This window comes from Notothenia rossii (genome assembly GCF_949606895.1).
Source record: "Notothenia rossii genome assembly, chromosome: 6".
In the NCBI taxonomy this organism is placed as follows: domain Eukaryota; kingdom Metazoa; phylum Chordata; class Actinopteri; order Perciformes; family Nototheniidae; genus Notothenia; species Notothenia rossii.
In genome coordinates, this window is record NC_136909.1 from 2,374,607 (window position 1) to 2,401,963 (window position 27,357).

At 40.3% G+C, this 27,357-nt stretch overlaps 1 protein-coding gene across 1 annotated transcript in view; it reads left to right on the plus strand.

The window, feature by feature from the left end:
* LOC307043326 (secreted frizzled-related protein 1-like) overlaps window positions 1-26,571 on the plus strand; it is a 42,622-nt gene extending 16,051 nt beyond the window's left edge. The window contains exons 2-3 of the mRNA XM_079687704.1: window positions 3,582-3,662; window positions 24,829-26,571. Coding sequence (XP_079543830.1) covers window positions 3,582-3,662; window positions 24,829-25,154 — 407 coding nt within the window. The 3' untranslated portion in view covers window positions 25,155-26,571. The remainder of the gene's footprint in view (window positions 1-3,581; window positions 3,663-24,828) is intronic.
* Window positions 26,572-27,357: the final 786 nt, after the last annotated feature.

The window sequence follows — 27,357 nt, forward strand, 5'->3', positions numbered from 1 at the left end:
AACAACCCTGCATTCTTGGAACGCAATGCCCTAGTAGGACAGTAGGGTATAATGAGTTCTTTAAGGTAAGATGGCGCCTGCCCATTAAGGGCTTTGTAGGCCAGAAGAAGAATTTAAATTCTATCCTGTGTTCTATAGGGAGCCAGTGTAAGGAAGCCAGAACAGGAGTAATGTGGTCCCTTTTCCTAACTCTGGTTAGTACACGAGCTGCAGCATTTTGAATCAGCTGAAGAGACTTGACTGACTTCTTGGTACACCCTGATAATAAGGAGTTACAATAATCCAGCCTTGAAGTAACAAATGCATGGACTAGTTTCTCTGCATCGTTTTGAGGCAAGATATGCCTGATTTTTGCAATGTTACGTAGATGGAAGTAGGCGGTCCTTGAAATTGATTTTATGTGGGCGTTAAAGGATAAATCCTGATCAAATATAACACCAAGATTCCTTACAGTCTCACTGGAGGCCAAATTAATGCCATCCATAGTTAGTATATCTTTAGATAATTTGTTTCGTAGATTCTTCGGGCCAAGTACAATAACTTCAGTTTTGGTCGTGTTTAACATCAAAAAGTTTAAGGTCATCCACGTTTTTAAGTCCTTGAGGCAGTCTTGAATTTTATTTAGATGATTAATTTCATCAGGCTTGATTGATAAATATAGTTGAGTATCATCCGCATAACAATGAAAGTTTACAGAATGATTCCTTATAATATTGCCTAACGGAAGCATATATAGGGTGAACAAAATAGGTCCAAGCACTGAGCCCTGTGGCACTCCATGGCTAACTTTGGTTTGCGTGGAAGATTCATCGTTGACACGTACAAACTGAGAGCGTTCAGATAGATAGGACCTAAACCAGCCTAAAGCAGTTCCCTGTATGCCAACTAAGTGCTCTAGTCTTTGCAATAGGATATCATTGTCGATAGTATCAAATGCAGCACTGAGATCGAGCAAGACAAGAATAGAGACAAGTCCCTTGTCAGAGGCTATTAGAATGTCATTTGTGACTTTAACCAGAGCTGTCTCTGTGCTATGATGTGTTCTAAAGCCAGACTGAAAATCTTCAAATAAATCATAGTTTTTTAAGTAATCAGCTGTTTTGCGACTGCTTTCTCAAGAACTTTTGAGAGGAACGGGAGATTAGAAATAGGTCTATAGTTGGCTAAAACCTCTGGATCGAGGTTGTGCTTTTTAAGAAGCGGTTTTATCACTGCTACTTTGAATGATTGTGGAACATAGCCTGATAATAAAGACATATTCATAATATTTAATAAAGAAGTGCTAATTAATGGAAAAACTTCTTTTAACAGCTTAGTTGGAATCGGGTCTAAGATACACGTTGATGGTTTGGAAGAGAGAATCATTGAATTTAATTGTTCAAGGTTTATGGCTGAAAAGCATTCTAGTTTACTATCTAGTGTAATATTAGAACTTAGGTTTCCGGGAGCTGTTGATAACACTATACTGGTCAAAGGCAAGAGGTCATTGATTTTGTTTCTAAGATCAACAATTTTATCGTTAAAAAAGCACATAAAGTCATTCCTACTGAGTGCTATGGGAATAGAAGGCTCAGTCGAGCTGTGGCTCTCTGTCAGCCTGGCTACAGTGCTGAAAAGAAATCTTGCATTATTCTTATTCTCATCTATTAATGAAGAGTAGTATGCTGCTCTCGCTTTACGCAGTGCTTTCTTATGTTCATTGAGAGTAATATGCCAAATTAAACGAGATTCTTCAAGTTTAGTGGAACGCCATATCCTTTCAAGTTGTCTCGACTTTTGCTTTATTTTGCGGGTTTCGGCATTATGCCATGGAGCTAATCTATGTTGTTTTATTTCCTTCTTTTTCAAAGGAGCAACAGAGTCTAATTTTATTCGCAGCGCATCTGTAGCACTATCAACAACATGATCAATTTGGGGTGGTGTACATTTTGTATAAGTTTCCTCCCCTACATGCAGACATGCTATCGAGTTAAGTATTGGTGGAATCTCTTCCTTAAATTTGGCTATAGCACTAACAGATAGGTTTCTGCTGCAGGAGCTTTTGGCTAATGCTTTGTAGTCTAGTAACAGTACTTCAAAAGTTAACTCCTACTAATTTCAATACCATGAGTCAGAACAAGGTCGAGAGTGTGATTATAGCAGTGGGTTGGTTTATTTACACTCTGACAGAAACCAACATAATCTAATATAGAGTTAAATGCAACAGTAAGGCTATTTTTATCATCGTCAACATGAATATTAAAGTCACCTACGATAATTACTTTCTCTGTTTTAAGTACCTCCTCCTCTTCTTCTTCCTCCTCCTCCTCCTCTTCCAGCTCTGTTTGGAAAGTAGAGTCAGCTGTTTGGCACGGAGCGTTCATTTGAAAAATAGAAAAATGTTGTCAGTTAAATATCAGCAGATAATCGAGTGAATTACTCTTTGGCAAAAACACACGTTGTCTTCAGGAGGTCTGTTATAATGATATTACGATGTATTTGTTTTCTATCTGGGAATGTCAGAGCGTTCCTTTGAATGTGATTTCCATGCACGTTGTTCAGTGCTTTTTGTGAGGTGTATACAAGTTTTATTGAAATGTCCTTTCTGAGCGCTGTGTTAAAGGATCTCTCCGTTACAGCTGGTTAATAAAAACTGCAGACATTCCTGAGTGATGTCATCAGAGCGAGACACCATCACTCTGCACATCTGCAGGAAGCACACTTTCATTAAAAAATGAGTTTAAATCCACGTCCACATTTGTGCAATTATCAAACTGTGCAATACTCATATTATATCGAATCAAATCGAAAGGTGGTCACACATGCACGCATTAAGGCAGCTGTTGCACAGCGCCTGGGGAGCAATGGGAGTGGGGGGGAAGGGGGGTGTCCGGTGCCTTGCTCAAGGGCACCACGGCAGGGCCCAGGAGGGGAACTGGGACCTCTCAACGTAGCAGCCCATACTCCATTTTTAGGCCTGGGACTTGAACCGGTGAGCCTACGGCTCCCAGTCCAAGCCCCTACCGACTGAGCCACTGCTATGTCTGTATCAGCTGGCGTCCCCCAAACCCTAAATATTCTTGACTGGACGAATAACAAAATACAAAATAAATAAAGCATGGGTGTCCAGAAAATACTTGAAAATGAAATATATAAATATTTTATTTCACATTGTCTGTTTTCTGTTTACTTTAAATCTATTTAAGTGTTTTTATTGCAATTTCTTACTTATTTTATTTATGAATATGTTACACCAATTGCTGTATTCGTCCTTCATTTCACTTCTTGTGTTTGTATTAATATTTGTATTTTATATTATATATTATTTTACAAATTCATACTTTTCTTTCTTATGTTAATATAGATGTTTTTCCTATTCTCTATTATTTGTTTCATGCACATTTTGACTTTGTCTTTTATTTTATCTTGTTATTTATTTAATTCTGAAATAGAGCAACTGACAAAAAAACTAATTTCCCACCCAGAATAAATCAAGTGTTCTGATTCTGATCGAAGGTCCATGTGAGTAACTCCAGTAGGACTGATTCCTTCTCGTCTTCTCCCCACTGACTGTAACCCTCACCCTCCATGTCTCCTCTCAGGTGTCTCTTCGATCTGCCCTCCATGTGACAACGAGATGAAGTCGGACGCCATGTTGGAACACATGTGCGCCAGCGAGTTCGGTAAGAGTCCAACACACACTGTGCAAAACACACGCTGTGCACAACACACGCTGTGCACAACACACAACACACACTCTGCACAACACACAACACACACTGTGCACAACACACACTGTGCACAACACACACTGTGCAAAACACACACTGTGCACAACACACACTGTGCAAAACACACGCTGTGCACAACACACAACACACACTCTGCAAAACACACACTCTGCAAAACACACACTGTGCAAAACACACACTGTGCACAACACACACTGTGCACAACACACAACACACACTGTGCACAACACACAACACACACTGTGCACAACACACACTGTGCACAACACACACTGTGCAAAACACACACTGTGCACAACACACACTGTGCAAAACACACGCTGTGCACAACACACAACACACACTCTGCAAAACACACACTCTGCAAAACACACACTGTGCAAAACACACACTGTGCAAAACACACACTGTGCACAACACACACTGTGCAAAACACACACTGTGCAAAACACACACTCTGCACAACACACACTGTGCACAACACACAACACACACTGTGCACAACACACAACACACACTGTGCACAACACACAACACACACTGTGCACAACACACACTGTGCACAACACACACTGTGCACAACACACAACACACACTGTGCACAACACACACTGTGCACAACACACAACACACACTGTGCAAAACACACACTCTGCAAAACACACAACACACACTGTGCACAACACACAACACACACTCTGCAAAACACACACTGTGCAAAACACACACTGTGCAAAACACACAACACACACTGTGCAAAACACACACTCTGCAAAACACACAACACACACTGTGCAAAACACACACTGTGCAAAACACACACTGTGCAAAACACACAACACACACTGTGCAAAACGCACACTCTGCAAAACACACACTGTGCAAAACACACAACACACACTGTGCAAAACACACACTCTGCAAAACACACAACACACACTCTGCAAAACACACAACACACACTGTGCAAAACACACACTCTGCAAAACACACAACACACACTGTGCAAAACACACACTCTGCAAAACACACAACACACACTGTGCAAAACACACACTCTGCAAAACACACAACACACAGTGTGCAAAACACACAGTTTGCAAAACACACAGTGTGCAAAAGCAGGGCTTCCAACACTCACGCATTGTGCGTGAGAGTCACGCAATTAGCCCATATCTCACGCACTCACGCCACACTTGCCTTTTCTCACGCTAAGTTTTCGTCCAAAATAAATGTATATAAAAATAAAGTGAAGGAACAGCAAACCGAGCGGTCTACGAAATGAGACGGTCTTCTGGCTTAGTTCAGTGAAGTTGGAACGATATTGGGAGATTCTGATTTCACGGATCAATAACTCTTGAAAAAAACGTTATTCAGACACAAAGGACGTCTCCTAAGTGCCGTGGTGAGGTTGACAACGAACTACAATCACATTTTGATCAAAAAAAGCCAATACGCGACGTCCTCCGAGCTGGACACATTGGTCTCTATCCGCAGCCGGAGTAGAAACGAGTGCTCAGGGACCGTCTGCAAAGTGCAACTCCCAAAAAAGAGAATACAATAATATTCAATCACTATTATACAGCTTGTTACTACCAAACTCACTATCTGCATTGTTGTTCTTAGCATCTGGTTAGCTTAGCGGATATTAGAAGCTGTTTCTAAAACAATGAGAGGGAGAGCTCTGTCCTGTCAGACTGAGAGAACTACAGCTCAGTTAGGTAAGGGACTGTGTTTAATTAACTTTAGTCTAGTTATCTCAGTGGGTCTCAAACGGTTTGGTCACCATTTATGAGAATAAAGGAAAAACAGTTATGAAATACTCGATGGCAGTAAAACAAGAAAACAGTTTGAAAGGTGAGTGATTTGTAAAATATCCATAAAGAAAAAGAAAATCCCATTCTGTTTCATATGGGTGTTGAGAGATGCATCCATAAATTCATTTTGCTCCAAAGTGCACCAGGTTGATGCATTTAACTTCAATATCAAAAAAAAAAATCTTCCCGGGGGAGCATGCCCCCGGATCCACCTATAGGAGGTGAGGTGAGGACCCTTGGCCCCCACCCCCCCCCCCCCCCCCACTTGTAAAATAGCACTTTACCTCTGCTTAAGTTACACCTATATGCCATTTGATATGCTGTGAGCTGATTATCGAGCCTTCATTGTAAGAGTCGCGGGTACACTGTGGCCCTGTCTCAGGTCGACTATTTTCATTTCCTCGCTCCTCGCTCCTCGGTCTCACCGGAAGTTGATTTGTCTGCGCCATCTTGAGTACTGTCCCATGGCTCTGATTTCTGCCGGAGGAGCGAGGAGCGAGGAGCGATAATGGAGGAGCTATAACCGAGGAACCACCAGTCCATCCTCTGATGAAATCCTCAGACACTCGCCCCGCCCCCTTACTGTGTATCGCTCACTGATTGGACGATGCAGTGCATGCACTGATCTCATGCTTCTTGTTCTTGACAGGAGAGCAGTTTCCCAGCGGAGTGAAGAAAATACATGAACCTCACGGGAGTCACTGCTCAGTTTAAACTGTGTTTTGTTTCAATTCATGTTTCATTTAGTTACAAATATTTGATATATCTGAACAACAAAGTGGTCAAAAATCATTTTATTCATTTTTTGGAAACATTTTCATGATCGCTTTTTTCATTTTACATTTTCATTTATTGTCATTTCCATTCAGTCAGTCATTAAGTGCTATTAAAATGTTAATGTGCTACATATCCACACAAACAGACAAAGTGTGCAATCCAATGAATGTTAATCTAACTGGGTTTTGATAGATAACATATCTCTTTTTCTTCTCTCAATTATTTTATTTATTTTGTGCACTCTAATCAATATTAATCAAACTATTGTTCGTTTATACATTTTAAGAATGGCGTTTATCTTTTTTGAGAATGAGTTCTTATTTGATTTGATTTATTGGGGTCTACAACAGATGAAAAAAACAGAGACAGAGCTGCTGTCAGACGAACAGCTGTGCGGCGTCCTCACAAACGGACGTCGCTTCACGTGACGCTCCGGAGGAAAGGACGTCCCATTGCTCTTAAAACTCATTTCCTGCTTCTCGTGGTTTCCTTGCATCTCTCCATGCTTCCCTGGTGGGAGGGACTAGACACAGGGAAACGACGCAAGTGAGGGAAGCAAGGATTCCATATAACCGACCTGAGACGGGGCCTGTGTGTGTGCGTATTCCACTGTAGCCCCGGTACATTAATGGGAAACCCTGGTTTGTACATGTTCAATACATTTGGAACACTGAACACATGAACGCTTCTTTTTTCGGTTCACCAAAAAAAAATCTCACTCCAAGCTGAACTCAAATGTTGGCAGCCCTGGCAAAACACACACTGTGCAAAACACACACTGTGCAAAACACACACTGTGCAAAACACACTGTGCAAAACACACTCTGTGCTCCGCGCTGACGAGCATCAGGAACAGCATGAGATGAGTCTGTCTCTATCCACACATCCTGATCTAAGTATACACGGGTCCACACTGTTTCCAACACACTGGACTTCTTACTGTTTCTGCTCAGATCTCCAAAGCTCAAAGGTTAGCGGTCAGGTTTTTTCTCCTGGTCAGACGCACCGTGGTGTTCAGGGAATAATTCAAAGATTCAAAGGTGCTCTCATCAGATGCTCAGCAGCTTCAGAGTAGAAATGCCAATGGAATTCTTCTGACCCGAGCTTCTCCCACAATGCAGCATAATCAAATACAAAAATACAAATAAAAAATAGTGCAAGAAGTCTATATACATGTGAATATGATATGTACAAGAACAGAATGTGAAATTAAATAATGTACATTAAGACAAAATGAAATACGTTTTTTAATAATAATAATAATAATGATGGGTTAAAGAGTGTGTAAGGATGTTTGTTCTGCTGTCTGTACGCTCTGTTGCTGCAAAATAAGATACAGCTAGCTAACGTAGCTAACCTTTTGCATACGCACATTAGCATCAGTGTCTTCAGAAATGGAGAAGTTCTCGAGTATCTTTCCAGAAACCAGGATATACTTACAGTTACGAAACTCTGCCAACTGTCTCTGTTGTTGGAAACTTACCTAAAATGCTTCATGGTCTTATTTGAACAATGTGGTCACATGACTCCGTCTGATGTCACTGCAGATCTGCTGTGAGCTAGCTAGCTAACGTAGCTAACCTGGTCCTCTCAGATATTCTGACAAACACTGACTAACTCTGAGACAGAGACAGTTGTTCAGCTTTATAATCCTGAACGTCACCAAGCTGTCCCAGCTGTGTGCGTCACTCTTTAGTGTCCCCTGGTCTCCAGCTGCTCCAGCTGTGTGCGTCACTCTTTAGTGTCCCCTGGTCTCCAGCTGTGTGCGTCACTCTTTGGTGTCCCCTGGTCTCCAGCTGTGTGCGTCGCTCTTTAGTGTCCCCTGTTCTCCAGCTCCTCCAGCTGTGTGTGTCACTCTTTAGTGTCCCCTGGTCTCCAGCTGTGTGCGTCACTCTTTAGTGTCCCCTGGTCTCCCAGCTGTGTGCGTCACTCTTTAGTGTCCCCTCTTCTCCAGCTGTGTGCGTCACTCTTATGTGTCCCCTGGTCTCCCAGCTGTGTGCTTCACTCTTTAGTGTCCCCTGGTCTCCCAGCTGTGTGCGTCACTCTTATGTGTCCCCTGGTCTCCAACTGTGTGTGTCACTCTTTAGTGTCCCCTGGTCTCCCAGCTGTGTGCGTCACTCTTTAGTGTCCCCTGGTCTCCCAGCTGTGTGCGTCACTCTTTAGTGTCCCCTGCTCTCCCAGCTCTGTGCTTCACTCTTTAGTGTCCCCTGGTTTCCAGCTTTGTGCGTCACTCTTTAGTGTCCCCTGGTCTCCAGCTGTGTGCTTCACTCTTTAGTGTCCCCTGGTCTCCCAGCTGTGTGCGTCACTCTTATGTGTCCCCTGGTCTCCAACTGTGTGCGTCACTCTTTAGTGTCCCCTGGTCTCCCAGCTGTGTGCGTCACTCTTATGTGTCCCCTGGTCTCCAACTGTGTGCGTCACTCTTTAGTGTCCCCTGATCTCCCAGCTGTGTGCGTCACTCTTTAGTGTCCCCTGGTCTCCCAGCTGTGTGCGTCACTCTTTAGTGTCCCCTGGTCTCCAACTGTGTGCGTCACTCTTTAGTGTCCCCTGGTCTCCGTTGTGTTTGAGCTTCTTCAGCGTTTGGTTTCTGCAGCTTTTAGTAAACGCTGAGCATGTCTCCTCAAGGTGCTGAATGTTCTCTAAACACTGCATGTGTTGCTGAAGATGTTTCTTCATGTGGAACCTTTGTGTTTCCATGTCTGCATCCTTCCTGAAGCTGCAGCTCGTTTCTACTAATGGAAGAGATTATGATCGTTGTATCGCTTTAGCACCTGTCCGCCAACACATCATTTAGGGATTGCTTCTGAAAACAACATTACTAAACCAGGACATGAGGAAGATCTTTATCTGATGACGGCAGCTGATTAAGTGGGACTTACTGTAACCCAGTACAAACGAAGGTCTGGAGTACAATTCAAAACATGAACCAAGCTGCATTTCCTGGGACGACATGAGCACCATGATGTATGTAAGATGTATTCAGCTTTCATGTTTCCACCAAAACGTGTGGCATCTTAAATCCCAGGTCCCGTGCTGCTAGATGCACATTGGAGATAGCCTGATGTGTTTCTCAGGGAGAGTTTAGAGTTCTATTTGTTTAACGAATTGCCTCGCTGTTTACGCTGCGGTGACGGGACTCAGTCTGAATCCGGAGTGGCACATTGTGGGTTTGTTTCATCTCAGAGCAAGACAGATGTTGTTTTGGTTTCATGTCATAAGCGCCTTAACCAGCCGACATGTGAGGAAACACAGACAGAACCAAGACCAGGAAAATGCTTTCTTTGGTATGCAACACACATGAGAATTCAGCGGCCGGTAAACAACTAATGCTCAATGAAGAGATAGCATCGAAAAGAAGGATGTGTTTAACTGCTTCTTCCAGTCAGAATGCGGCTTTGGTCTGAGGAGGAACTATACATGTCCAGCAGCTGAAGACAGATTATGATTTAACGTCTTGTCGAGAGGAAACAGAAAATATCCCACGCTTTAATCAGGATGTGTTTCATCCAGTGGAGGAATGTAAAGAAGTACATTTACTCTGAGACACTTGTACCGAAGAATATTTTAATGATATGGTGTTTTAAACTTCTACTCAACAGCATTCACTGGCCAATATTCCACTTTTACTTCATTGTGCATATCAAGTACGTTTACTTTCTTAAGTATATAAACAGGACTTTTACTTTGGTAATGCTGCTTTTATTTGAGTAAACGATACGATAAACCAAGATACTTTATAGTCAGTTCAAGTCAGAGCAGCTCTGTAGCTCCATCAACAAGGACAAATATGAAAGAGTCCTCTCCTGCTGATGTTCAGGTGTATATCAGTATGTAGTGTCTCTACTTTAAAGAGTCCTCTCCTGCTGATGTTCAGGTGTATATCAGTATGTAGTGTCTCTACTTTAAAGAGTCCTCTCCTGCTGATGTCCAGGTGTATGTCAGTATGTAGTGTCTCTACTTTAAAGAGTCCTCTCCTGCTGATGTTCAGGTGTATATCAGTATGTAGTGTCTCTACTTTAAAGAGTCCTCTCCTGCTGATGTCCAGGTGTATGTCAGTATGTAGTGTCTCTACTTTAAAGAGTCCTCTCCTGCTGATGTTCAGGTGTATATCAGTATGTAGTGTCTCTACTTTAAAGAGTCCTCTCCTGCTGATGTTCAGGTGTATATCAGTATGTAGTGTCTCTACTTTAAAGAGTCCTCTCCTGCTGATGTTCAGGTGTATGTCAGTATGTAGTGTCTCTACTTTAAAGAGTCCTCTCCTGCTGATGTCCAGGTGTATGTCAGTATGTAGTGTCTCTACTTTAAAGAGTCCTCTCCTGCTGATGTTCAGGTGTATATCAGTATGTAGTGTCTCTACTTTAAAGAGTCCTCTCCTGCTGATGTTCAGGTGTATATCAGTATGTAGTGTCTCTACTTTAAAGAGTCCTCTCCTGCTGATGTTCAGGTGTATGTCAGTATGTAGTGTCTCTACTTTAAAGAGTCCTCTCCTGCTGATGTTCAGGTGTATATCAGTATGTAGTGTCTCTACTTTAAAGAGTCCTCTCCTGCTGATGTTCAGGTGTATATCAGTATGTAGTGTCTCTACTTTAAAGAGTCCTCTCCTGCTGATGTTCAGGTGTATATCAGTATGTAGTGTCTCTACTTTAAAGAGTCCTCTCCTGCTGATGTTCAGGTGTATATCAGTATGTAGTGTCTCTACTTTAAAGAGTCCTCTCCTGCTGATGTTCAGGTGTATATCAGTATGTAGTGTCTCTACTTTAAAGAGTCCTCTCCTGCTGATGTTCAGGTGTATATCAGTATGTCTCTACTTTAAAGAGTCCTCTCCTGCTGATGTTCAGGTGTATATCAGTATGTAGTGTCTCTACTTTAAAGAGTCCTCTCCTGCTGATGTTCAGGTGTATATCAGTATGTCTCTACTTTAAAGAGTCCTCTCCTGCTGATGTTCAGGTGTATATCAGTATGTCTCTACTTTAAAGAGTCCTCTCCTGCTGATGTTCAGGTGTATATCAGTATGTAGTGTCTCTACTTTAAAGAGTCCTCTCCAGCTGATGTTCAGGTGTATATCAGTATTTAGTGTCTCTACTTTAAAGAGTCCTCTCCTGCTGATGTTCAGGTGTATATCAGTGTGTAGTGTCTCTACTTTAAAGAGTCCTCTCCTGCTGATGTTCAGGTGTATATCAGTATCTAGTGTCTCTACTTTAAAGAGTCCTCTCCTGCTGATGTTCAGGTGTATATCAGTATGTAGTGTCTCTACTTTAAAGAGTCCTCTCCTGCTGATGTTCAGGTGTATATCAGTATGTAGTGTCTCTACTTTAAAGAGTCCTCTCCTGCTGATGTTCAGGTGTATATCCATATGTCGTGTCTCTACTTTAAAGAGTCCTCTCCAGCTGATGTTCAGGTGTATATCAGTATGTCGTGTCTCTACTTTAAAGAGTCCTCTCCTGCTGATGTTCAGGTGTATATCAGTATGTCGTGTCTCTACTTTAAAGAGTCCTCTCCTGCTGATGTTCAGGTGTATATCAGTATGTAGTGTCTCTACTTTAAAGAGTCCTCTCCTGCTGATGTTCAGGTGTATATCAGTATGTAGTGTCTCTACTTTAAAGAGTCCTCTCCTGCTAATGTTCAGGTGTATATCAGTATGTAGTGTCTCTACTTTAAAGAGTCCTCTCCTGCTGATTTTCAGGTGTATATCAGTATGTAGTGTCTCTACTTTAAAGAGTCCTCTCCTGCTGATGTTCAGGTGTATATCAGTATGTAGTGTCTCTACTTTAAAGAGTCCTCTCCTGCTGATTTTCAGGTGTATATCAATGTAGTGTATCTACTTTAAAGAGTCCTCTCCTGCTGATGTTCAGGTGTATATCAGTATGTAGTGTCTCTACTTTAAAGAGTCCTCTCTCTGGCAGTAAAGTAGAGTTTCTTCCACTGAATCCTCTCTTACTGGAAGTTATGAAATGTTCTCGTCTGAGGAACAGTTGCACAAGCGGATAAGCTTTTTCCTGCGGCTTGATAAAGGCGTCTGACTCAAGGTTGTTCTGGGAGGAGGAGAAAGATTATTGTGTTTCAACATCATCAACAAGGGGCAGCTTCAGAATCCAGAACGCCCATTTCTCTAGAGAAGGAAAAAGAACCAATTAAATATACTTGAGTACAATTTAGAGGTACATATTATGCTGCTGTGTACTTCTACTCTATTACAGTTCAGAGCTGAATGGTGTACTCATTGGGTACTTTAACCATATGTTGATGATAACACTTTTTACTTTTACTAGAGGAACATTTTGAATGCAGGACTTTTACTGTAACAGAGTATTCCTACACTCTGGTGCTTCTACTTTTACTAAAGTACAAGACCTGAGTACTTCTACTTTTACTCAAGTACAAGATCTGAGTACTTCTACTTTTACTCCAGTACACAATCTGAGTACTTCTACTTTTATTCAAGTACAAGATCTGAGTACTTCTACTTTTACTCAATTACAAGATCTGAGTACTTCTACTTTTACTCCAGTACACAATCTGAGTACTTCTACTTTTATTCAAGTACAAGATCTGAGTACTTCTACTTTTACTCAATTACAAGATCTGAGTACTTCTACTTTTACTCAAGGACAAGATCTGAGTACTTCTACTTTTACTAATGTACAAGATCTGAGTACTTCTACTTTTACTCAAGTACAAGATCTGAGTACTTCTACTTTTACTCAAGCACAAGATCTGAGTACTTCTACTTTTACTCAAGTACACAATCTGAGTACTTCTACTTTTATTAAAGTACAATATCTGAGTACTTCTACTTTTACTCAAGTACAAGATCTGAGTACTTCTACTTTAACTCAAGTACAAGATCTGAGTACTTCTACTTTTATTCAAGTACAAGATCTGAGTACTTCTACTTTTACTCAAGTACACAATCTGAGTACTTCTACTTTTATTCAAGTACAAGATCTGAGTACTTCTACTTTTATTAAAGTACAAGATCTGAGTACTTCTACTTTTATTCAAGTACAAGATCTGAGTACTTCTACTTTTACTCAATTACAAGATCTGAGTACTTCTACTTTTACTCAAGGACAAGATCTGAGTACTTCTACTTTTACTAATGTACAAGATCTGAGTACTTCTACTTTTACTCAAGTACAAGATCTGAGTACTTCTACTTTTACTCAAGCACAAGATCTGAGTACTTCTACTTTTACTCAAGTACACAATCTGAGTACTTCTACTTTTATTAAAGTACAATATCTGAGTACTTCTACTTTTACTCAAGTACAAGATCTGAGTACTTCTACTTTAACTCAAGTACAAGATCTGAGTACTTCTACTTTTATTCAAGTACAAGATCTGAGTACTTCTACTTTTACTCAAGTACACAATCTGAGTACTTCTACTTTTATTCAAGTACAAGATCTGAGTACTTCTACTTTTATTAAAGTACAAGATCTGAGTACTTCTACTTTAACTCAATTACAAGATCTGAGTACTTCTACTTTTACTCAAGTACAATATCTGAGTACTCCTACTTTTACTACAAGATCTGAGTACTTCTACTTTTACTCAAGTACAAGATCTGAGTACTTCTACTTTTATTCAAGTACAAGATCTGAGTACTTCTGCTTTTACTCAAGTACAAGATCTGAGTACTTCTACTTTTATTCAAGTACAAGATCTGAGTACTTCTACTTTTATTCAAGTACAAGATCTGAGTACTTCTGCTTTTACTCAAGAACAAGATCTGAGTACTTCTACTTTTACTGAAGTACAAGTTCTGAGTACTTCTACTTTTACTCAAGTACAAGATCTGAGTACTTCTACTTTTACTCAAGTACAAGACCTGAGTACTTCTACTTTTACTGAAGTACAAGTTCTGAGTACTTCTACTTTTACTCAAGTACAAGACCTGAGTACTTCTACTTTTACTGAAGTACAAGATCTGAGTACTTCTACTTTTACTCAAGTACAAGATCTGAGTACTTCTACTTTTACTCAAGTACAAGATCTGAGTACTTCTACTTTTACTCAAGTACAAGATCTGAGTACTTCTACTTTTACTCAAGTACAATATCTGAGTACTTCTACTTTTACTCAAGTACAAGATCTGAGTACTTCTACTTTTACTCAAGAACAAGACCTGAGTACTTCTACTTTTACTGAAGTACAAGTTCTGAGTACTTCTACTTTTACTCAAGTACAAGATCTGAGTACTTCTACTTTTACTGAAGTACAAGTTCTGAGTACTTCTACTTTTACTCAAGTACAAGATTCGAGTACTTCTACTTTTACTGAAGTACAAGATCTGAGTACTTCTACTTTTACTCAAGTACAAGATTCGAGTACTTCTACTTTTACTGAAGTACAAGTTCTGAGTACTTCTACTTTTACTCAAGTACAAGATTCGAGTACTTCTACTTTTACTGAAGTACAAGTTCTGAGTACTTCTACTTTTACTCAAGTACAAGATTCGATTACTTCTACTTTTACTGAAGTACAAGTTCTGAGTACTTCTACTTTTACTCAAGTACACGATCTGAGTACTTCTACTTTTACTCAAGAACAAGATCTGAGTACTTCTACTTTTACTGAAGTACAAGATCTGAGTACTTCTACTTTTATTCAAGTACAAGATCTGAGTACTTCTACTTTTACTCAAGTACACAATCTGAGTACTTCTACTTTTATTCAAGTACAAGATCTGAGTACTTCTACTTTTATTAAAGTACAAGATCTGAGTACTTCTACTTTAACTCAATTACAAGATCTGAGTACTTCTACTTTTACTCAAGTACAATATCTGAGTACTCCTACTTTTACTACAAGATCTGAGTAATTCTACTTTTACTCAAGTACAAGATCTGAGTACTTCTACTTTTATTCAAGTACAAGATCTGAGTACTTCTGCTTTTACTCAAGTACAAGATCTGAGTACTTCTACTTTTATTCAAGTACAAGATCTGAGTACTTCTACTTTTATTCAAGTACAAGATCTGAGTACTTCTGCTTTTACTCAAGAACAAGATCTGAGTACTTCTACTTTTACTGAAGTACAAGTTCTGAGTACTTCTACTTTTACTCAAGTACAAGATCTGAGTACTTCTACTTTTACTCAAGTACAAGACCTGAGTACTTCTACTTTTACTGAAGTACAAGTTCTGAGTACTTCTACTTTTACTCAAGTACAAGACCTGAGTACTTCTACTTTTACTGAAGTACAAGATCTGAGTACTTCTACTTTTACTCAAGTACAAGATCTGAGTACTTCTACTTTTACTCAAGTACAAGATCTGAGTACTTCTACTTTTACTCAAGTACAAGATCTGAGTACTTCTACTTTTACTCAAGTACAATATCTGAGTACTTCTACTTTTACTCAAGTACAAGATCTGAGTACTTCTACTTTTACTCAAGAACAAGACCTGAGTACTTCTACTTTTACTGAAGTACAAGTTCTGAGTACTTCTACTTTTACTCAAGTACAAGATCTGAGTACTTCTACTTTTACTGAAGTACAAGTTCTGAGTACTTCTACTTTTACTCAAGTACAAGATTCGAGTACTTCTACTTTTACTGAAGTACAAGATCTGAGTACTTCTACTTTTACTCAAGTACAAGATTCGAGTACTTCTACTTTTACTGAAGTACAAGTTCTGAGTACTTCTACTTTTACTCAAGTACAAGATTCGAGTACTTCTACTTTTACTGAAGTACAAGTTCTGAGTACTTCTACTTTTACTCAAGTACAAGATTCGATTACTTCTACTTTTACTGAAGTACAAGTTCTGAGTACTTCTACTTTTACTCAAGTACACGATCTCAGTACTTCTACTTTTACTCAAGAACAAGATCTGAGTACTTCTACTTTTACTGAAGTACAAGATCTGAGTACTTCTCCCTCTTTTTAAATGTATACTGATGCTTTTAAAAGTAAGATAGTAAGTCTTAGTTTGAATGCAGGACTTTAGTATTTTCACACTGTAGTATTGCTACGTATACTTAAGCAGTATGTCTAATGCAAGACTTCACTAGTATTTTTAAACTGTAGTATCGCCACTTTTGCCCAATTAAAAGGTCAACGCTGGTGTTTCCTTGTAAAAAGTAGAGAATCGATGCATTGGAAACAGACTTTAGTGTTTTTTTAATGTTGGCTGCAGGACTTTTCCAGTATATTCTCCACTTCTGCTCCTCTCCTGAATCATCTGAGTACTTCTTGGTCCTCACACACTGGTTCTGTTTGCAGCTGGTAACAGATTTACGGCTCGTCGCACTCCACACTTTGTTCCCGCCGCTTTTTATCTCCATGCTTAAGGCTTTACGGTTCCTCGTTGTCCCTGAACCTCTCGCAGCCTTCAATTAAAGCTTTGCCTCGGACACGGCACTTTGTTGTCGTTGGCAAATTGCTCCTTTCCTTTGCAACAACAGGGCAGATCTCCTCAGCTCATCAGTTGTGTTTCCATTACTGTGAATGGGGCAAACACACCCCCCTGCTGGGTTTATGACCCCCCCACCCCCTGTCTGAGGAAATCAGGTCAAGGGTCAGGAAACCCCCCCAAACTAAACAACAGTTGATTCTTCAACGCTGGGATTATCCAAAGTAAAGTTACACATTGTACACATAGGACAGTGTCTCACATAGTGAAGAGGATTGGGTTCACATGTGGATTTTCAGAGATTACATTCAGAATTCTGAGAAAAGTCTGAAAAAGTCAGAATTCTAAGATTATTTTTATAAAAGGTCCCAAGTCTATAGTCCAAATTCTTCTTTCTAGAAGTTTTGAAATGGAGTCAGAAATCAAAGAAAAGTCTGGAAAATTCCCACCAAAGTCTAGAGTGGGAATTCTATTTTCGAGGTTTAAGTCAGAATTCTGCGAAAAGTCAGAAGAATTCCACATTTTTCTGAGTAAGAATTCTGAGAAAAAAGTCATAATCCGTCTCACAGAATCTCAGAACTCAAAACATTTGATACTGCAATGCTGGAGATGAACCAAAGTCAAGTTAGGCTCTGTATATATCTGAGACCTGTGCTGTATTGATGAAAGACAGTGTAATAGGGGACCTTTAAAGAAGTCCCATTAAAGTCTATAGTCTTCTTTCTAAAACTTTTGAGAAAGACTGAGAAATATCCAGTACGGTCGGAATTCAATTTTTCTAAGAAATGTTTGATTAAAGTCAGAAAAAGTCAGAATTTTTCTTAATAAGAATTCTGTGAAAAAAGTCAGAATCCGTCTCACAGAATCTCAGGAAAAAAAACTTTTGGTCAGATTTCATTAAAATGTTCACATGTGGCTCTAATCCTCCTCCATTTTGTTCTGTTTTCTCGAGAACAAAGTTTGTCGTTTACATTTCTACTTTATTCCAAACATACCAACTTCTCACCAAATGGGATTTCTACTTTTCTCAACATTTAAACTCAATCTCAACATAATGCTTTTCTCTTCTGTTATATTGAACGTTGTTCCTGTCAGTGGGACTTCAATCTCTACATTCTTTATTCTCGAAAACTAAATTAGTTCTCACAGTATCTGGCCCTAACGGTACGTCCACACGGCAGCGTCGCGTGCTTCAACGGAGACGCTGCCCTTTCACTTTGAATGGGGTGACGTCACGCTTTGCCGAACTGCATTGTGGTTCCGTCGCGTTCCGTCGCGTTCCGTCGCGTTCCGTCGCGTTCCGTCGCGTTCCGTCGCGTTCCGTCACGTTCCGTCGCGTTCCGTCGCGTTCCGTCGCGTTCCGTCACGTTCCGTCGCGTTCCGTCGCGTTGCCTCCGTTGCTCGCTTCGAAAGTTGAGAAAAGTTCAAATGTTCAAGCGTCGACGGAAGCGCCCGCCAATCAAATCATATGCCAGTACAAGCGCTAGCCAATCAAACCGCGTGCTTGTGTGTCCGGGGCGGGAGGTTAATGTGATTGGTTGTTGGTCGCGCGCCAGACACGTCCACCGGCAAGCTTCAACGCGACGCTGCCGTGTGGACGTGCCGTTAGACTTTTGCATATAACTATTGTATTTTGTATAATATGTCGAGTTAGAGTTGCCCAAATCAAGTCTTATAATAGGTTCAACTGGGCATTTACAATTTTATAATGATACCATGATATATTTTCTTTTAATCTTATTTACAAAATTCTGATTTCTTAATGGGTTTTATTGACACTAGAGAATTGAATGTTTCGTTATCAACTCTTTTGGCTTTTTCTGGTTGAATAAAAAACCTTTATTCTCTCCGTACAATCGCTCAGTGTTGGAAACATGGCCTCTTATTGAGCTTTATATGTTTGAATTGTCCGCCATAAGCAATAAAAGCAGCGTAGGCGCGTGAGCAGTGAATATAATGAATCTCTATTGTTCATTGAGGGGGCGAACGTTATGAGTTATGCGAACGTTATGTATTTTACCCACTTTTTCTAATGCAACACATGGTTGACTTTTTTATGAGTTTATTGTTTTTTTTCATAACTAATGTAGACTACTGCAGGAAGTTTGTATAAACGCAGGAAATTACTTTTAAACCAGAGAAACCACCCATGCATTCGCCAATTATAGATCCAAAGTTTGCTCCCCCATTGTAAAATATAACCAGGCGCCCCGCAGATGTAACAGCGGTGAAGACCACCTACTGAAATCATGTTAAAGTGGAAATATCTTTATAATTATGATGTTTTCCTTGTTTCTTCTACTACATACTTTCAGATACACTTGTAGAGAGTTTGTCGTTTCTACTCTATTCCATCAACTTCTCTCCAAATGGCATTTCTACTTTTCTCAACGTTTAAACTTAATTTAAACTTAATTCTCATTAACTGTAAAATGGTAGAATTTGAAGTAGTTTGTAAGGAATTGGGTTTCTATAATGGCAGTTTGGGATTTTAAGGCTGTTTTAAAGGTGGGGTAGGTAATTCACTTCAGAAACACTTTGTTGTTATATTCCATGGAATGCTCTTCACATCCCGATAGCTATGAATACATGAAATGCTTTGACAATAAATACATTCAAATATTTCATCTATGGAAGCCGTGGCGCTGGGAAAAGCTAGACTAATTATTTTCACCGGCCGACCGAAAGTAACTGGATGGCCTACCTGCCTGTCAGCCTTCCATCTGTGCACAAACTTATCTCGTGCCCTCATTGGTCGTGTGCACGTTCCTGTGTGTTGGAGGAGGGGCTCTGTGAGGAAGTCTGAAGGAAGGGGCTGATTGTTTTCCCGCTGCGTACTTTTAAATTGTAGCACACTCGAGCTGGTTTCTCCGTTCTTACCTACCCTACTTTTAAGCGAGACAATGACATGTTGATAACTAGCTTGATTTGTGATTAGTTCTCTCACAAATGTACTGCAAGATACACTTTTATGTACGACACCTTAAAACTATAGGAAATTAAGTTTTGGTCGAATAGATTTTCTTTACAAATAGACTCTTAAACGCTATTTCAGTGAAACAAAGCCATTTTGTCAACATCAATGATTCTTGCTTGTTTCTTCTACTAAAGACTTTCAGATACACTTGTATGTATGAAAAAGTGTACAACTGGTAGACTCTGAGGTAGTTTGTAAGGAATAGGGTTTCTTTAATGGCAGTTTGTGAACGTAAGGTTGTTTTAGTTGATAACTAGCCTGATGTATGCTTAGTTCTGCTGCCACAAGCGTAGGAAGGCGTTCTTAAAAATGATTTAATGTGAACTTCTTACTGTACGAGGAGCATGGGCGCGGGAAGGGGAGTGCTGAGGGCGCTGCAGCACCCCCTAACGGCAGACAGGGGGTGCGGAGCTCCCCTGTCTGAATTATTATTTGACGGTTATTGCTGCTCCCGCTGTGCATAATCTGTGTAATATGTTGCCAATCAATTCCACATTGTTGGTAAAATAATATTTTGGCCTGCCCCGAATGTTTTTTCTGTAGCCCCGGACAATTCTACCTCAATAATATAATACATTAACCGTGCTTTACGTGAACCTCATCAAGACACTAGAAAGGACGGCAGGACTGTAATTTCCCCGTGTTCAGTGAATGCAACAGAGGCAAGACACCAGACCAATCAGAGAGTTGCATGGAAATAAAAGTGTGCTTGTGTCATTCAAGCTCACGGCTCTGTGTGTGCGGAAATAGCGCATTTAGTGTGTGTGAGAGAGGGGGAGAGAGAGAGGGACCGGTGCCAGCAGCAGGGACCGTGTTGTTAGCATCTGGTTAGCTAGCTGCACTAACGGACATACGGAGCTGTTTGTTCCACAACAAGCTGGAGGAGAGCTCTCCTCTCAGACTGAGAGGAGAGCTCTCCTCTCAGACTGAGGGGCTCAGGTGAGCTAAAGGACTCTCTGAGTGTTTAGATAGTTAACTTTAGTCTAAGTTATCTCAGTGGGTCTCAAACGGTTTGGTCACAAATTATTAAAAAGATTATATCCGCGGCACACCTTCATATGATCATTATAGTTATAAAAAAATAAGAGAATAAAGGAAAAACAGTTATGAAATATTATATGGCAGTAAAACAAGAATACAGTTTGAAAGGGGAGTGATTTGTAAAATATCCATAAAGAAAAAGAACATCTGCTTACAGTTGTGTTTCATCTGGATGTTGAGAGATGTATCCATAGATCTCTTAATGTTGCTCTCAAAGTGCACCAGATTGATGCTTTAACTTCAACATTTAAAAAAAAATCTTCCCGGGGGAGCATCCCCCCGGACCCCCCTAGAGGAGGTGAGGTCTGCTCCCCACTCGTGAAACATAGCACTTTACCCCTGCCTATATGCCGTGAGCTGATTATCGAGCCTTCATCGTAACAGTCGCGGGTTTACTGTGTGTTTGCGTGTGGGGAGTTTTTTTGTGCGTGCTCTATAGTGCCCGTAATAGTGTTCACTGGAGTCCAGCACCTCAGCACCCCCACTCAAAATACCTTCCCGCGCCTCTGACGAGGAGATTAAACTCTAAGAAGGTGCAAAGAAAGTTCATATCGTCAAAGGATTACGGAGGATGGAAGTCCTTTCAGGGGTGGTCCTTCCCTTTCACCACTCGCTAATTATGAATGCTACATAATTCATAATAAAGAATTTAAATTCTGAGAAAAGTCAGAATTCAACGATTTCTTTCCGAAAAAGTCTGAAAAAGTCCCAATAAAGTCTTTAGTCAGAATTCTTCTTACTATACGTTCTGACATGACAATGTGACAATGTCTAAAGTGCTGAAGAGGATTAGGGTCACATGGGGATTTTCTCAGAAATTAAAGTCAGGATTCTGAGAAAAAGTCAGAAAAAGTCGGAATTCTGAAAAACGTTTTTTTTTTTTAGTTCCAATAAAGTCTATAGTCAGAATTCTTCTTTCTATACGTTTTGAGAAAGAGACAGAAATCTGGGAAAAAGTCAGAATTCAGAGAAAGCCTGAACAATTCTCACTAAAGTCGGAATTCTATTTTGAAATAAAAGTCCAAACAATGATTTGATGTGAACTTCTTACTGTACGAGGAGATTAAACTCTAAGAAGGTGCAAAGAAAGTTCACATCGTCAAAGGATTACGGAGGATGGAAGTCCTTTCTGGGGTGGTCCTTCCCTTTCACCACTCGCTAATTATGAATGCTACATAATTCATAATAAAGAATTTAAATTCTGAGAAAAGTCAGAATTCAACGATTTCTTTCCGAAAAAGTCTGAAAAAGTCCCAATAAAGTCTTTAGTCAGAATTCTTCTTACTATACGTTCTGACATGACAATGTGACAATGTCTAAAGTGCTGAAGAGGATTAGGGTCACATGGGGATTTTCTCAGAAATTAAAGTCAGGATTCTGAGAAAAGTCAGAAAAAGTCGGAATTCTTTTTAAAAAAAATGTTTTTAAAGTCCCAATAAAGTCTTTAGTCAGAATTCTTCTTTCTATACGTTTTGAGAAAGAGACAGAAATCTGAGAGAAAGTCAGAATTCAGAGAAAGCCTGAACAATTCTCACTAAAGTCGGAATTCTATTTTGAAATAAAAGTCCAAACAATGATTTGATGTGAACTTCTTACTGTACGAGGAGATTAAACTCTAAGAAGGTGCAAAGAAAGTTCACAGCGTCAACGGATTACGGAGGATTTATCGAGATGAAGTCCTTTCAGGGGTTCCCTTATTACCACTCGCTAATTATGAATGCTGCCCGTTTTGATTTCAGCGAACACTAAGCCTGCTCACAGAGAATAGAGACAGACGATAAGAGTCTTAATCCCCACCATGTGCGCTCTTAAGACTGGGGGAAAAAACAGCGCTGCTTGAACACTTTAATCAGCGATTGGGAGATACCGGCGAAAAGGAGGAGATGAAACGCTTGGAAGTGCCGGATCAGGATTTGACGTCAAGCATGATTGTACAAAGAATGACTCAAGGGGGATTTGGTGTCTAAAGTTTTATCCAGATCTTTGCTGGAGTGTGAAAAAAACTCATGTTCAATCAGGCACTGCAGGTCACAAGACTTTATCTCCAATCTCGCAGATTGGAAGTAGCACGCGGAGCTTTTTCCTCTCACGTTGACGTGTCACGATGTGTCAGAGGTGAACGAGAGGACGTCATTCCGGGAGAGATTTGGACCACCGGAGTCTGAGTCGCGCTCTGATTCAGGGAACGGGAGGAAACAGAGAGATTAGAAAAGGTTAAATAGAGTTCAGTTGGAGATCAGGAGCAATCTGGAAAAGAAGCATGGGAGTCAGTTCAACAGACCTTCTGTACTTTTGATCAGACTGATGTTCTGTTCTCTTGATTTACGGATTGATTCTACACTGATAGATCTAGGTTTGATTTGCATTAGTAGGATTATAAAGAGTATTGGAAATTCTATTTGTTCGATTTCAACCGTATTCAATGTACATACTTCTATATTTTACAATTTGTTTTAATGTTATTATAGTTTTGTTCAAATAGTTCTCTATCCGTGTTTTTTATTTTAGTTTTATTTGTATGTATATACCACAACACCAAGTCAAAGTCCTCGTATGTGTTACCTGGAAATAAACCTGACTCTGCTTCTGATTTCTGAAAGACGTTGTTGACGTTTTCTGGTTGAACGAACTGATCCCATCCTCCTGACTGGAAAAGCCTCTAAAAGCCCTTGAGAGAATTTCTTTGAATTCTGCACCAAAATCCACTCAGATTCAAGAATGAACTGATGAGAACATGGTGTTTTCAGGGGAGGGAAACTCCGTCTGGTGGGAACACAGGGATTTGAGCCTTTGCAGACCATTTACATGCACTAAAACCTATAGAACACACTAGAGCAGGGGTCGGCAACCTTTTTGATATGAAGTGCCATTTAAAAAAAAAATTGCTATCAGCATGCCAACTATCGAGGGGGGGGAGGAGCTCGACGCTCGTCAACTATCAGCAGGAGGGCGGGGGAGCCTCGCTGGGGAAGCAGTGTTGCAACTTACATGATGCCGAATTTAACATACAAATTTAAGTAATTGGTTTAAACGTCATAATAATAAGGACGATCGTCCGTTCTGTGATTCTCCAGAGCACACATGTTATGATATTAGGGTCGCGTCGGGTCATGCAGAGTGAGATGAGATCGCTATCCCTTTAAGAGAGAGAGATAGAGAGAGAGGGGTGTGGCTTGTGCATGTGTGTGTGTGGACGGTAGAGCGACAGTGAGGGAACGTGTGTATGTTTCTGGAAGTGAAACGAGGCAGCAGAAAAACAGAGGTCTGTGATGTATTTTGTGAAACAGAAGAACAGCTAAATAAATGCAACGGCCTCCCAAGAAGAGCTCGCCTCTCTCTCCAGTCATTTAAGCTAAAGTTGGTTATTGAACCTGAAGCTTGTTGCTTCTGCCCTCCTCGACTACGGTCTGGGAGCCGACAGGAAAGTTCAACACACAGTTGGCCAGTCCGCCCCTTTGTAGCATATTATTTCGATGAGAGATGAGCAGATCGCCACTGGGCTTTCAACAAAATACACAGCCACGCAAAAACTGCGTCATTTGTACAGCTCCTTATGGGTACTGCAATTAGTGAAGTGCTTTCCTCCGTGGTGAAACGATCAGCACTGCACCACGGAGGAAAGCGGCAGAAAGTCACCTGGAGTTAAAGAGAGCGGGGCTGCGTTGCGTGCATGGCTTCCTTCTACAGGTAACGGGGAGACGCGCTCTGGCGGCGGTCTCGTTCAGGATCCGAAAATACAATTTAAATATTATTGCACACTTATTCCTAGTGTGCCACTGGTTACGGTGCCGCGTGCCAGCCAGGGGTTGCCGACCCCTGCACTAGAGGAAAGGGGAAACCCCATAATGAAGGGCTTCTTTAGTTCGAAAAACAAAGGCAGTAGGGAAAGACAAAATGGTACATTCAATATTTCAACGCAAGTGGAATCCTTTACGCCAACATTTTACCCTTACAGGATGACATTAGCTTACATGTTGTATGGTGTTTGAATTTGCTCATGCAGAGGTTGAGACACCGTGCATGTCTGGTATGTTTGTACCAACAACATATTAACTAGACTGGACCTTTTGTGCAATCCACCTTTAAACTGATTAACTGATTGTTCCCTTTGTTTCTTCCACCAACAGCTTTCAAGACCAAGATCAAGGAGGTGACGCGGGAAAACATGGACCGCAAGGTGGTCCTGCAGAAGAGGAAGAAGATGCTGAAGACTGGGAACCTGAAGAAGAAGGACATGAAGTCGCTGGTGTTGTACTTGAAGAATGGCGCCGATTGTCCCTGCCAGCAACTGGACAACCTGGGGAACCAGTACCTGATTATGGGCCGCAAGGTGGACAAGCAGTTCCTCCTCACTGGGATCCACAAGTGGGACAAGTCCAGCAAAGAGTTCAAAAAGGCCATCAAGAAACTCAAGACCTACAAATGTCCCGCCTTCGAGAACGTCTTCAAATAATACGTCCCCCGTCGTCCGTCGTTCGCATCTCATCCTACATATGAACTTGCACAAAATCCCAAACTTTGCTTTCTATTGTCCTGTTTATATATCTATATATCTTTGTATATTTACAGATATACTTTGGAAACGTCCTTTTGTTAAGTTTTAAGATGATTGTGGTGAGTGATGGCACCACAGTATGCTGGGTTTCCTTTTTTTTAAATCTGCCTTAAGAAAAAGGATTTTGTAGTAAAAGCCCTTCCTCACTGAAATCATTTCCACTATGTTTGTAGATACAGTATCTTTCTTAATCTTGCTTAAAAGTTGAGTGGATTTGATCACAAAGCGCTCAATAAGAAGATTGATACCACTCTTGTATCTCTACTTTAAATATGAAGCTAGAATCAGAAGGTGGCTAACTTAGCCTAGCATAAGTAGCATAGGTTAGCCGGGTTTGTCCAATAGCTAAAACACACGTTTGTTGTTATTGGTACAGATTAAACTAATGAAATGTGTGTCAATGAGTGAGTTTAAAAAGTGCTGATAGACATGTTTTGGACCAACCAATGCTAGCTGCCTCAAGTCTTGATGCTAAGCTAACCATGTGGCGCTAGCTTCATATTCAGCTTGCAAGTAGAGTGGATTTTATAACTGAGAGCTCAATAAGAAGATACCACTCTTGTATCTACTTGAAATATGAAGCTAGGATCAGAAGGTGGCTAGCTTAGCCTAGCCTAGCATATGTAACAGAGTTACAAGTTAGCTGGGTTTGTCCAATAGATAAAACAAATAGCATTTGTTGTTATTGGTACAGACTAAACTATGACATATGTGTAAACTAGTGAGTTTATTGTTGACATGTCTTGGACAGAGCCATGCAAGCTGCCTCAAATCTTTATGCTAGGCTAGCCATGTGGAGCTAGCTTCATATTTAGCGTACAGACTCAAGAGTGGTGTAGATCTTCTCCTCTAACTCTCAGCTAGACAAATGTTTAACTTTTCTTTCAGATAGTCTTATCATTTAATAACAAATCATAAAACCAGTTATTAGACTCCAGATTACTGTTGAATAACGTATGGACAGAGTTCTGCCGTCAGCTGATTGAAGAATGCACTACCAATCATTTGGATCATTTCCTTTTCATTTCATTATTGACTAACCACCAATCTGCGTCATGAGATAACATAGAGGCCTTCATGGTAGAGTTCTTTATACCTGTTGTGCGTTGTTACCTGATATTTGTTATTTTTGCACCACTTTTCTTACTCTCTACATCCAGTCTTCAGTTATCAGTACAACAAGTGCAAAAATTGCAATGTCTGTATTCTGTTTTTTCTATTTTAGCACTATTTTGTTTCAGTTTGAATGTCAGCGGTGCATTGCTGCCTATTACTTGTACATACACATTTTACATAAATATGTAAAACTGAAAAAGTGTCTCTTTTATTTTTATTTTTATAGTTTTAAATCTGTTTTTAAAGGGTGTGTTTATGTCCATTTCGGTTGATTGGTTTGTCCTGTAACATATCTCACCAACTACAGGATGGATTGAAATGACATGTGGCTTAATAACAGTGTATCCACTAGATGGAGGAGATCACGTGACTTAACCTGTAGCAGCGAGGAATCAATATCTCCAGACTTTTATTTTCTATTTGCTAAAAGAAACGCAGCATTATTTAAATTCACTTTTTATCACTGCTATGGCAACAACATAAAACCGTTTTATTCAAATATGATGTTTAGAAACTGCTTAGTTTTTGCAACTGTAAAATATTTGTGAATATTCAAAACTTTACAGTCAAATGAAAAAGTCTACAGTTTTCTAGACTAGACACGGGTATACAATCATAAGTTAAACGTAACCATGAAGTTATTCAACACAGTCTGAATAACCATTAACCTGTTAAGCCCCATAGCCCAACGTGTCTGTCACTTTGAAATGATTACTGATAATCCATCATAACATTTTTGTCAAAAACCCCCAAAAACTGAGATTTCCTATAGAGTGTGTGAGGAATACAACCCAGCTTCCGGTTTTGGGCGTGCTGGCATGCATTCACCAATGGGTAATGGATTGTAGGAACTTACCCTCAATTCTATTGGCTCTAACGGTTAAAAAGAGGTGTCAATCATCAAAATCGATTGAGGGGGGCCAGAGATATGGAAAATACACCCAAATGAGTGGGTTTCTTTTTCTAAATCTCGCTGCTGTAAAAT